This window comes from Canis lupus, chromosome 3 (assembly GCF_048164855.1).
Source record: "Canis lupus baileyi chromosome 3, mCanLup2.hap1, whole genome shotgun sequence".
In the NCBI taxonomy this organism is placed as follows: Eukaryota; Metazoa; Chordata; class Mammalia; order Carnivora; family Canidae; genus Canis; species Canis lupus.
Genome location: NC_132840.1, coordinates 24,202,112 through 24,215,772, shown reverse-complemented (window position 1 = coordinate 24,215,772; position 13,661 = coordinate 24,202,112). Strand labels below are relative to the sequence as shown.

The window sequence follows — 13,661 nt, the reverse complement described above, 5'->3', positions numbered from 1 at the left end:
ACCTTGCCAAACAAAGGGTTCTCAGCCATTAGCTGCCAGGCAGGGCCTGTCATCCTTGCACTGAGCATTTCCGACTGCTTCACTGATGCCCATTGGCCCATCTCGAACCACAAGGGGATCTTCTATCCAGGTGTGATTCTGTGACACCATGCAACGGTCATTTGGAAAAGTCATTACACACTGCAGGTGGAGATTCAGGCCCTCCAAAATTCTTTTTTTTTTTTTTTTTCTCCAAAATTCTTTGACACGAGAGCCCAAAGCTCATCATTAGCAACACATACTGGCCACTGTTCTCCTGGAGGCGGCAGGTTCACTCTGTTTCTGAGGAGACTGTGTTCTGTGTCACCTTGGCAGTCTTTGCTCATGCTTGAGCCGCACGCACCCTTCTCATGCAGCAAAGAGACTGACAGAGGGGCTCTAGGAGCCTTTGCATCTTGTCATGCTGAATATGGAAAAGACCAGTACTAACGGTTTTTCCCAGGGCGATGGACGTGTTCTACAACTGGATTGTGGGGACGGCTACAGAACTTGGTAAATTTAATACAAATCACTGAACTGTATGCTTAAAATACAAATTTTAGGGCATGGATATTATTCCTTAATGGAATTGTTTTGTTTTGCTTTCTAAAGGCCTGTACTCAAATGTAAAATTTCACTATTCTTACTGCTTTCTTACAGGCATCATTAAATGAAATTGCCATTATTTAACTCTGAGTGCATGGGGGTCAATACCTGACTACTAGCAGGCTCAGTACCACAAAAGTAGCTTTGACCTCAGGGTCCCTTGAAACAATCTTAAGAAACCCTAAGAGTCTGCAAACCACATATGAAGATCTGCTGCTTTAAACATGAAAGAGAGGGATGCCAGGGTGACTCAGTGGTTAAGCATCCACCCCTGGCTCAGGTCATGACTCTGGCATCCTGGGAGGAGTCCCCGGCACTGGCTCCCCACAGGGGGCCTGCTTCTCCCTCTGCCTATGTCTCTGCCTCTCTTTGTGTCTCTCATGGAAAAATAAATAAAATCTTTAAAAAACAAAAGAATGCAGCCATTCAAAAACAGGCAATGAACATTTCTCCAATAAAGATAAAACTGTTCAAATGGTCAATGGGCACGTGAGAAGATGCTCACCATCAGTAATTATGAGAACGCGAATTGAAACCACAATGTGATGACACTCCTCATAGGATTTTTACTATCAAAAGATCAGAAAATACTAAGCGAGGAGGCCCTGGGTTCTTGTGCACTGCAGGCGGCTATATAACATGGTGCCACTGCCACAACAACAGTATGGAAGCTCCTCAAATTACAAACAGAATCATTGTATGATTCAGTAATTCCAGTTTGGAGTACACACCCCCAAAATTTGAAAGTAGTGTCTTGACACATTTGCACACCTATGTTCATAGCAGCATTAAACACAGTAGCAAAGGGATGGAAACAACCCGAGTGTCTGTTGTTGGATGGACGGATAAGCAAAAAGTGGTGTATACACAATACAATACTAACCTAGGAAAGAAAGAATTCTGACACCTGCTAAAACACAGATGAACTTCGAGGGCACAATGATGAGTGAAATAAGGCAGTCACAAAAAAATAAGAATCGTATTATTCCACTCACACTGGGTATCTAAGATAGTCAAATTCATGGGAAATAGAATGATGGTTGTGCCAGGGCCTTTGGGAGGGAGGAACGGGAAGTGACTGTTTAATGGCTACAGAGTTTCAGTTTTACAAGAGGGAACTGAGTTCTAGAGATGGATGGTGGTGATGGCAACAAAATGAATATTACTCAATGCCATGAACTACATAGTTGAAAATGGTTAAGGTTTGGAAGATGGTTAATGTAAATTTTACATTAAGTGTATTTTACCAAACTGTGTGTGTGTGTGTGTGTGTGTGTGTGTGTGTGTTAGAGAAAGAGAGAAAGAGAGGGAGGGAGGGAGGAAGGGGGAGGACAGAAAGGAGGAGGGACAAGGAAGTCCGGCCCACAGAGTGGGTGGGCACTACTGACAGCTGGCTCAATCAGAAACCCAAAGTAAAACATAGTTTAAAGAAAATGTTTGGGATCCCTGGGTGGCGCAGCGGTTTGGCGCCTGCCTTTGGCCCAGGGCGCGATCCTGGAGACCCGGGATCGAATCCCACATCGGGCTCCCGGTGCATGGAGCCTGCTTCTCCCTCTGCCTATGTCTCTGCCTCTCTCTCTCTCTCTGTGACTATCATGAATAAATAAATAAAATCTTTAAAAAAAAAAAAAAAAAAAAAGGAAATTTTTATGCTTTTGTAGATAGAACTTTATATCTTGATGATTCAACATAAATACACTAGAGGTAGAAATATACCATAAATAAAATACTGGTGTTTAAAAATATTTCCATTTAGATTTCTAAGTACATTTCATTATCAATGGTCACAAATATCAATGTATCCATTTGGGCAATTAATGATTAACCTGCAGAAATCTTTTAATAGAAATATAACTAAAAAACTTTCTTAGGAAGAATTTTCAAATTAAGATGTAATTCACGTATCATAAAATACCCCAATCTTAAGTATACAATTTAGTGGGTTTTAGCATGCATGCACGAAGGTGTACAACCATTGCCCTAGAAGGAAGCCCTATACTGCTTGGCCATCACCCCCACCACCTGCTCCCACTCCCTCCCACCCTCCATAGGCCCCATGGCCTAGACAATGACTAACCCAGTTCCTGCCTCTATGGACCCATTCTGGATAGTTCGCTTAGATAGAAATGCACAAGAGAGGAGCCCTCCGTGTCTGGCTTTACTGAGCAGAATGTCTTCAAGGTTTATTCATGCTGTGGGATCAGCACTTCATTTGCTTCATGGCTGTGTAACATCCCACTGTATGGACAGACTGCACTCTGTGTAATCATCTATGACCTGATGGACATTTGAGTTGTTTGTATTTGTTGGCTATCTTAAATACTGCTTTTATGAACATTTATGTACAAGTTTTTGTGGGGATGTAGGTTTTCATTTCTCGTAGATAGAGACCCAGAAGCAGAAGTGACTGGGTCACAGGAGAGTTCTACCCTCTTGGGTTCTTGGAGGCACCACACACTGTTCTACAGCAGCTGCACCCTCTTGCGCTCCCACCAGCAGGATGTGAAGGTTCCATTTCTCCACATCCTTGTTAAATACAACAAACTCCATTTTATTTTTAAAGTAACTTTTCTTGCTAATGAAGGGAACTTACACAGATTCATCTCAATTTAATACCAAGCTTATAAACTGCAGGTAAGCAAAAACATTTTCACCCAAAAACTCAAGACTAAGAAAAGCAGCAAGAGATATGTTCTAGAACACCCCAAGAATCAACCACTTCTTTTTGTACAGAGTATTACAATACTCTGTAGAATAAACAGTAGCGGTGGAAAAGGTAAATATATACTTAAAAGCAAAGTGTGAAACAAGTTATTGATTATGCCCAATCAAGTTTCAAAGAAGGCTGATTACCACTAGCTTCAGATTTCTATGCAGGAAGACCTCCTCTTTGGCTTTTATCTCTGAAACCCAAGCTGAGCATTTCATTGGACTCTGGAGGGACCTCCCTCCCACTGTGATGTGGCCCTAGGGACATCCATGGAGATGGCACCCAGTCCTTGCCCAAGGCATCTCCCGAGGATGCTGATCTGCAGTCCCAGCAACAAATTCACTTGTCTGTGTGCTTCTGTTAATAAATTCTGGAAATAACTTCAGGGCTGTGAGCCTGCAAAACCAGACAGGAACCTTTGTGGCACAGATGCACGGTACTGCCTCCTGTTGTGGGAGCCCTGGCTAGTCCTGACAGGCTGCCCAGGATTCTGAATCACACAGTTCGACAACACTGCACACATCCATCTATGTATACATGTATATATTGGTCTCCTCTTCTTTAATCAAGAAATTTCAGACATGGACTGACATCATTTATTCCCATGTAATCATGGAAAAGAGGCCTTCTGTTAAGTTAAAATTTCTGAAATACTTATTTCAAATATCAAAACCCTTTTTTTTTTTTTTTTTAAAGTAGGCTCCATGACCAGCACAGAGCCCAATGTGGGGCTTGAACTCATGACCCTTATGACCCTGAGATCAAGACCTGAGCCGAGATCAAGAGTCAGACGCTCAATTGACTGGGCCACCAGGCATCCTTCAAATACTAAAAGTTTTAAAGAACTGTTATTGACTTTCTAAAACATACCACACACTTATGTGCATTCTCAGGGTGACCACACTGCCCAAGACAGAACTGCCAGCTGCTCTCCTGAGGGCAGACTGCACATGACTGCACAGTGGAGTTCACCACATGCATGTCTAACTCCAAGGAGTTTCCACTTGGCAGAAACAACAGTCTGTGTGTCAATAGCACAGGCCAGGAGCATGCGGCCTGAGGAGGGAGCTGACCTGGGTCCTGAGTGCACTGGATCCTCGGTCCTGTCCACCCTCTGTACCGTGTCTTCCTGGGTATAGGGGCAGGGTCCTTCAGGGGCCACTCAAGGGCAGAGCCTGCCCTCTCAGGAAGATGGGACTCCACCGTGCCTACTCTCCCCACCTCCCCGTGCCATCCGCAAAGCTCTTGTGAGCCTCATCAAGTGCCTCTAAGAACTGAGGTTCATGACCTCTCTCTGCCCCTCAGAGCCTCCCCCTTCCTTCTGGCTTCACATCAGAATTCTGGATCCAGGAGAAAGAAGTCTGGCCTCCGGAGCAGAGAGTGAATATCGTATACTCTGTACCTTTAACCTGGCCTCTGAATGGTATGGAATGTGATATTGGTGGAAGAGGAGTGGATAATGCTGTCACAACATCTGGAAAAGAAGTACAGGAAGCTCTTGTGAAATTCAGACCGTACGTGCAGGCTGAGCCAGCGAGCGAGGGCACCCAGGGCCAGAGTGAGATTAGGACAAAGACAAACATCTTCCTACCTGTCCAAGGAAAATGTGGGACTACAAGGAACGTGCCCAAACTACAAGCATGCAGCAGAGAAACCCTCACAGACCAGGGTTCCTGCTGCCATTTCCAAGTTGGCCCTGCTGTGTGCCTCTGCCACTGGGTGCACACCACTCACCTTCTAGCAGGGGCGGGCCTTACTGCACTCAGAGCCCCTCCCTCCACTCTTTAGAAATCCATTTCAAATGAAGGATGTTACTTCAATATATTTAGCAAAAAAGTGGCAACTTTCCTTACAGAGATGGGAAACTGTCTGCACTGGTGCCTGGGGTAGCTGGCCTCATGCAGAGGCAACTATACTGCCTACATTCAAGCTTTGGCTCTCCTACAAACAGGCAGGCCTAGAACCACTAGCGTGACACTGGCTAGGCTGACTCCTCCAAGTCAGTCCCATGAGTCAAGGACCAGCGGAGGATCGATGCCACCACCACCATTTAGGTCACAGTCTGGCCCCCAAGAACAGCCTGCGTAGCTTCGGGGCTGAACCACCACCACAGTCCCGGGAAAAGCCAAGGCCACATGAGGCCCCTCAGACAATTACCTTTCATGAAGAATCGGCAGGTGGGACGTGGCCTCACCTTCCTGTCACTGGGATCCTTTACTTCACCCTCCTCCAGATCATCATCCTGAAACAGAGGACAACATGACTTAAGAGGGAATCACCTTAAGAAAGAAGAGGTGAGAGGGGTATCTGCCACCAGGCACAGCTTCACTAGACCAGAAAGGGTATTTCTACAAGACTGGTGTCTCAGCTGCTCAGCAACTCATGTACAATTTTCCCAAACTCAGGTTCCTCAGCCAACACAATGGGGCTATGTTAGAGTTCACCTCCAAGACCAAGGATTCACAACACATAACACCGAGTAAAAACACCCTGTGAACCAGGCAAGGCAGGTACAGAGTGGGGTTTCACTGTATTTCCCTTTATTAGCAATGTTGGGCAGAAAATGGTTACACTTCAGGTTTTTTAATACTTTCTATGTTTATTTTAAGATTTTCTTTATTTGAGAGAGAGTGAGCATGAGCAGGGGAGGTGGGGAAAGTAGAGGGAGAGGGAGAAGCAGACTCTCCACTGAGCAGTGAGCCCAATGTGGGGCTTGATCCCAGGACCCTGAGATCATGACCTAAGCCGAAGGCAGAGCCTTAACCGAGCTACCCAGATGCCCTGATACTCTATGTTTAAACAATATTTATAGAACAAAATATATATTTTTTAAAAAAGATTTATCTTCATTTGAGAGAGCACATGAGAGAGATCGTGCACATATGCACAAGAGTGCGGGGGGGGGGGGGGAATCCCTGGGTGGCGCAGCGGTTTAGCGCCTGCCTTTGGCCCAGGGCACGATCCTGGAGACCCGGGATCGAATCCCACGTCGGGCTCCTGGTGCATGGAGCCTGCTTCTCCCTCTGCCTATGTCTCTGCCTCTCTCTTTGTGACTATCATAAATAAATAAAAATTAAAAAAAAAAAAAAAAAAAGAGTGCAGGGGGAAGGGGCAGAAGGAGAGAGAGTCTCAAGCAGATTCCTTACTAAGCACAGAGCTTGATACGAGGCTCGATCCCACAACCCTGAGATTATGACCTGAGCTGAAACCAAGAGTTGGATGCTTAACTGACTGGCGCCCCAAAATATTTTATGTTCTTTAAACACAAATATCCTCTAATTTAGAAGTCTAGGGGTAGGGAGGAGGGAGGACGGACTCAGACCCAGGCCCTTCTTTCCTCAGTCCAGAGCTCACCACCTTCTCTGTTAAGTTTAACATAATGCAAGGCCTTTGATAACACCAGTCTGGGTGGGCCTCATCCTCAGGGATTCCAAAGAGCAGCTGTGACCTAGACTGCTGCTCTGTGCCCTATCCAGTGCCCATTACCGCAGGGCCTCAATCACCCTTGACTTTCAGAGACCCCACCCCCAGGGGTCACCTGTAGCCCAAGGAAGTGTGCAACTGCCCTGCTGACATCTCAGTGGGAAGGTCAAAGATGGAGCTCTTCACTGTGTCCAAGCCTATTGCAGTGTTACCGGAGTCAACCCAAGGGGTCACAAAAGGCAGGGTGTGGGGATCGCTGAAACATCTCCAACTCTCCTGCAGCATCATCCTCATCCAAAGTACTTCCCAGTCCTAGCTGGTCTGGGAGCCACTTCCAAACTGGTACTCTACTTTCTCTGGACTGCCCACATGCCCTCTGTGGTATGCAGACAGCTTTCTGACCCCAGCCTGTCTTCTTCATTTTCTGCCTTCGTGAACATGCAGCTCATCTCATTTTCAGATGGCAGGTGAGTCTCCTTCCTCAGGGACCCCGCCCCCTGCCAGCTCTCTTCAAGACAGGTCCCCACAGCACTGGCCAAGGCTACCAGGGTGCTGCCCGACCATACGGGAGCTCCACCAGGCAGGACTGTGTCACTGGTCCAAGCATAGCTTGTAGCAAATGGGCATTTGCTGAATGAAAAAATCCTAAAGTCAAACCCTGGGTTTATAATGACTTATTTTTAAAACTTAAGTATTTGTATCATTTCTGCTCCGAAAATATTTACGTATTACGAGCATTTTAGGGGGCACCTGGGCAGTGCAGTAAAGTGCCCAACTCTTGGTTTCAGCTCAGGTCATGATCTCAGGTTGTGGGATTGAGGCCACACATTGGGCTCTGCGTCAGCAGGGAGTCTGCTTGGGACTCCCTCTCCCTCTGCGCCCTCGTACTTACTCTCTTGTGTATTCTCTCAACGATAAATCTTTTAAAAATATATACATTTTGTTCTATAAATATTGTTTAAACATACAAAATATTAAAATCCTGAAGTGCAACCATTTTCTGCCCAGCATTGCTAATGAAGGTAAATACGGTGAAACCCCGCTCTGTACCTGCCTTGCCTAGTTCACAGGGTATTTTTATTCAGTGTTCCTCTGTCATGAACCCTTGGTCTTGGAGGTGAGCTCTGACATAGTCCCATCGTGCTTGTTGGCTGAGGAATCTGAGGTTGTGAAAACCAGACTCTCTTCCTCCCTCCCTCTGCCTCTCCCTACTGTGCACATCTGTGCGCATGCTCCCTAATAAATACATCAATCTTTTTTTAAAAAGCATTCCATATAATGAAAAGAACAAATGCCTGAAAGTTATAACCCTTAAGAAGCAACAGAATGATTTCTTTGAAAAAGATGAAATAATTTATTCAAGGACTTTTTAGGTCTCCAGAACGTATTCATTCTCTGGCAGTCTGTCCCCTTTGTGCACCAGCACCCCCCTTCTTCCTGACCGCAGGATGAGTTCCTTACATCTCCTCTGGTTGTTAGCATCTTCTTTTTATGATTGTTCTCACAGTGATGATTACCACACTAATATCTCTATACGATGTTTACAGAAGCTCAAATGAAGAGCAGATTCTTCATTCTCATTAGGAAAATAAAACTCTTCTGAAAGGTTACAACCCATTCAAATCCCTTGCTTCACTTGAAATGAAGGCACAGGAGCTGAGATGAGGAGAGCAGGACAGTGGCCTTTCAATAGTCAGGACTCAGAGGAAGTGTGCAGATCAAATTTAGAGAGGTATTTCTGCAAAGCTGTTACTTTTAATACTTGCCAGAGCAGAAAGGAGAACCACCCACCCATCTTAAGATTAGTGAAGTCATGTGAGCCATATAAAGGAGTTCTGTGCAATGGCTGAAAATGCTCAGTAAATACCTAGAAACACAAGATAATACAGTGTGTTTTACAGTGTCCACCCAGAGAACACTGAAGGGCATCTGCCCACTGGCCGCTGCCAGGTAGCCACACTTGCTAGGATGGAGACAGAGGGCTGTCCCTAGTGGTATGCTGGGTTTATGGTCTTTCCTTTAATTAAAAAACAAACAAGAACAATAACTCACTCAGCAGTATAATGTCCTGCATTTTCAACTAACCATTTAGTACACTGGCTTTTTGAGTGATGGAAAATTATTTTTTTTAAAATTTTTTATTTATTTATGATAGTCGCACAGAGAGAGAGAGAAAGAGAGGCAGAGACACAGGCAGAGGGAGAAGCAGGCTCCATGCACCGGGAGCCCGACGTGGGATTCGATCCCGGGTCTCCAGGATTGCGCCCTGGGCCAAAGGCAGGCGCCAAACCGCTGCGCCACCCAGGGATCCCCCAGTGATGGAAAATTAAAAAGAGTTCTTAAATTTGCAGTTTCATGCAAACACAAATCAAGAAAGGGGCTCTCTAAAGTCAAGTTCACACTGCTCAGTTGTTTGTGGCTGTCACGTTGAGAGTGTAATGCACGCAGATTCTTTCAGATCACCTGATCACGTGGCTGCAAGCAGAGACAAGAGAGAGTGGAGGACAAGGAGAGGACCCAGTGGTCTGGCCAGAAGCAAACTGGTGGGTGTAGGCATGGGACAGCACCCATGAAGCTCTCAGCGACCTTCACCCAGGGCAGGCTAACCCAGCCCCAGTCTGGAACTCAGGGGCAAGGCTCTCTGGGGCTAATAGGGTCTAAGGGAAACCAGGCTGCTGGCATGCCCCAATCAGCACATTCTCAGGGAAACACACACAGGGCACATTGGACTTTAATGGCTTTACAAAATATAACTGCAGGGAAGGCCTGGGCTTGAATCCTGACAGTGTGACCATGGACAAAAGCCTCTGAACCAGGAGTCCTTCAGGAGTCCTGAAGTAGAACAGGTGGTTGTGCTCAGGGTATCCGAGCAGTGCATCACATAAAACCAGCAGGAGGGTAGCCCGGGTGGCTCAGCAGTTGAGTGCTGCCTTTGGCCCAGGACCTGATCCTGGAGTCCCGGGATCGAGTCCCACGTTGGGCTCCCTACATGGAGCCTGCTTCTCCCTCTGCCTGTGTCTCTGGGGCCTCTCTCTCTCATGAATAAATAAATAAAACCTTAAAGAAAAAAAAAAAAAAACCCAAAACAACGCCAAGCAGGAGTGCTCAACAAGTTGTTGTGATTTTAATGGAAAAATACCTTGGAGGCAATGTGCCAAGATACGACGGTCTAAGCAATGGTAGTATGGCTTTACTTTCTGGTCTGTGAAGGTTATTTTCCTCTTAAAAAACAGAACAAAAAATAATAATAAAAATAAAAATTAAAAAAAAAATAAAAAACAGAACAAAAAAAAATGCCTGCATATTATTTATAGAAGACGTTGTTTCCAGCACAGCAGATCCTGCATTAAGGGTGGACCAGCAATTACCATGTGAAGCTGCCATGTGGGGAGCAGATGGGACACATGCACCAGAGCAAGAGGTCTAGATGCCACCCCAGCACTGTCACCAGGGCCAACCACAATCTCCGCAAACCTGGGGTTCTGCATCTGTAAAATGGGTTAACAGTACAGGTCTATAATCCCTTACCCAAAATTCTTGGGCCCAGATGTGTTTTGGAAATTCAGACACACTTTGGTTTTAGAAAGGTGACACAGCAGGGGTCGGAAACAGCATCCTGTAAAGGACACAGTCCTTTCTGTGGGGAGACATGTGACTAGCCCCACAGGGGTAAAATATGGGACAGCCTTGCATCACCTGGGGACAGGTCTAGCACCAGATGAGTGAGGAATGCTATCTACCATCAGAGTTCCTTGACTCCCCTGGCTCCCTCAGGTGGCTGTGCTGACCAACCAGGTTACAGGACATACAGGGTGGCAGTCCTTCAGGTGGTGGATCTGGCCCAGACTCTGCTCAAATGCAGTTACAGGCAGCCGCCTCCTAGGCTTCAGCAAGGCCACTAAGCATCTATGTGATGGGACATGGAGAAGAGTGCACTGCCTAAAAGGAGCAGGGCCCTGCAGAGTGAACACCCTAAGCCACCAGAAGGGGTGTACTGGAGGGAGACCTTTTTTACAAGATATCATGTATCCAGACATAAAAGTAACAGATAAATGTGAACAGAATATAAAATACCGCCCACAAAGAAAATGTTTCCAAGTATTTTTTATGTGGAGCTATCACTTCTGACCAGGAAGTGGCGTGGACCATCCATTCAGGATGTGGCTGTTGTCCTGCTGTCCCCGAGACTCTATCCTGCCAGTGTGAGAGTCAGTGAAGAAAGCAGCTTTGGAACAAGACACAATTTCCTAAAGGGACAGCACCAAATTCTGTTGACCAGTGACAGGGAAGACAAAAAACTAGACCCAACACATGAGCAAAGGGAAGGATGCACACACCAGAGACAGGAGGAGAGGGAAGATGGACTCAGTCGGGAAGGGAAAAATCAAAGACCCACAAACGTCATGTGAGACCCCTCAAACCTGGATGGAAGGAATGGCTCTGGCAAGACTTAGTGGGCACAGGAGAAAGGAAGACCGCCCCCCAGCAGAAGTTGATTTCAATTGGCTCCACCCGTTTTTCTGAGAGATACACAGGCAGAAACAAAGCCACAGGTGCATCCGGTGTGAAGCATGGCTTCCAGAGCAGGTGAGAGACTACAGATTAACTATGGCTCCCTAGGATGTGGATGTCAGGACCCTGGGCCCCCACCCACAAATAAGCCACGGTGCCATGAAGAGTTGGCCCATCCTGTGTACAAAACCCCATCCCTACCACAGGGGAGGCTGGGGGTGACCTCGCCTCATGTCAGGTCACCTGTCCCAGTGACCCAAAATCTAAAAGGGGGAAAAAAGGCAAGACAGTGTATCATGACAAAAGAGAAAAGCACTTGGCTTTTTTAGACCCTTCCACTCAGCTGTTCCGGCACTTCAGGGCCAGAAGGCTACAGGGAGGAGGCAGGCAGCAGGTGTGCAGGGGCGCCTTGGAACAGGGACCCTGCTGGGTACAGGGAGTCCCAGGGACAGCAGTGAATGCATATTTTTAAGGTGCAAGCCAAACTGCACATTTCCTCCTCATACAACATCCAGGAAGTTCACTTATGGTATGAGCGGGCTTGAAAGCAGTAGGGGAAAGAGCTCTCTGGGACATATATTTTCTTTGAGGCCAAAGGCCACTTTGCTGGGATTTACTAAAGGGGACCAAGCCAAAGGACTGGCGAAAGCAGGCTGCTCTGAGATCCAAGTGCATACCTGTGGTTCCCGCTCCATCAGAGACACGGACCTGTGGCAGGGAGCATGCAGTGCAGGAATGCTAACGGGGCACCTTGGGAAGGAAAGACCCGGGAATGTGTGCTTGGCAGGGACATGGGGCAACAGTGCAGCCGGGATCATTCAGGGAGCCGTGAAGGGCTGGCTGGGAACGGTGAACAGGAGAAAGCCAGCAGCAGCAGCTCCCATACATGCTGATGCACATCCCAATGTGCTCAGGGCTGGCACTGGTCACCTACACCCAGCACTTGTACTGACCTCTCTGTGTGGATGGCTCTCCAGGTAAACCTTCCTTCCACCCACTGCCACCATTTATCTCACAGGCCCAAGGAACCCTGGGCCACAGGATCCTGGTAATTAGGAGCCCTCTCCTTGTTTTCTTGGGACAGAACAAAGCCACAGTTTTTCTCTCTGACACTGAAACATCATACTCATAGGCAATCCAACCAACAACTTCATTTTCTGCCTAAAATTTCACCCAAATTGATAACTTGAGTTTCATAGCATCTCTTCCCTTTGGCAACTCTGTAACAGAGATACATCTTCCAAAACTGGAAGGTAAGTATAGCTAGAAAGCCTAAGGACACCTGCATAGTAATGTCCTGACAATGCCCTTTTAAATAAAATATCTAGTAAAGATATTTTAGCTAACTGAGCTAATGCTCAGTTGTGAGCATATAAAAGACCCAAAATTCTAAGCCTGTAATCACATTACCACCCCCAACAACAAAGTTCTGCTCTTGTGAATCAGGGTTAAATATGCAATGTTTAAAACCCTATAAAACCAGGCACAAAATTTAAAACAAAACAAAAACAAAAACCAGGCACAACCATGGCCCACAACCACAGTTTAAAACGCATTGAGCACATACACACCAGCAACCAAATAAGGAAGTGTGTGTGGTGCTTAGCATGAATCTATGGTTAAGTACTTAATAGCATCCTTTTCCCTCCTCCAACCCAAAACATTTGAGACCTATTCCACACACCTTTCACTGCCAGGGCTCCTGGATAAGCAGCATTTCCTTCCCTGGGGTAATCAAAAAGCCCTAGATTATTTCAACGGGCTCTGTCCCTCTCTCAACTCATTTGAGTATAAGCATTACTCAGCAGGACATGAGGGTTTCATCCCTCAAAACTCAACTTTTTAAGTGCCTGGGTGGCATAGTCAGTTTAACGTCCAACTCTTGGTTTCAGCTCGAGTCACGATCTTAGGGTCGTGAGATCGAGCCCCGTGTCAGGCTCTGAGCTCAGTAAGGAGTCTGCTTAGGACTGTTTCTCTCTCTCTCCCCTACCATGCATGCACACGTGTTCTCTCTCTCAAATACATAAATAAATCTTTTTAAAAAAAGATCATGATTACCAAAGAGGTAAGAATATGCAATGAGGAAAAGTCTCAACAAATGTGTTGAGAAAACCAGACAGCCACATGCAGAATGAAACTGGACCACTTTCTTGTACCATATACAAATTCATTTCCTTGCCTTTTGCAGCTTCTGGAGGCTGCCCGCATTCCTTGGTTTTTGACTCATTCTTCCATCTTTAAAGCCAGCAGCTATGGCAATATTTTTCTAGATACGTCTCCAGACGCAAGGGAAACAGAAGCAAAAATGAACTATTGGGACTTCATCAAAATGAAAAGCTTTTGCACAGCAAAAGAAACAGTCAAAAAAACTTGAAGGCAGCCCAAAGAATGG

The 13,661-nt window shown here is 46.2% G+C and overlaps 1 protein-coding gene across 5 annotated transcripts in view; it reads right to left on the bottom strand.

Annotated features, from left to right (window-relative positions):
• Window positions 1-13,661, bottom strand: part of ZC3H18 (zinc finger CCCH-type containing 18) — a 66,082-nt gene that overhangs the window by 42,255 nt on the left and 10,166 nt on the right. For 3 of the 5 annotated variants that reach the window (XM_072819558.1, XM_072819557.1, XM_072819559.1), the window contains exons 3-4: window positions 5,492-5,576; window positions 4,737-4,808 (exon numbers count right to left, since the gene is read on the bottom strand). In XM_072819558.1, coding sequence (XP_072675659.1) covers window positions 4,737-4,808; window positions 5,492-5,576 — 157 coding nt within the window. The remainder of the gene's footprint in view (window positions 1-4,736; window positions 4,809-5,491; window positions 5,577-13,661) is intronic. The other 2 variants (XM_072819561.1, XM_072819560.1) reach the window with 1 other exon arrangement.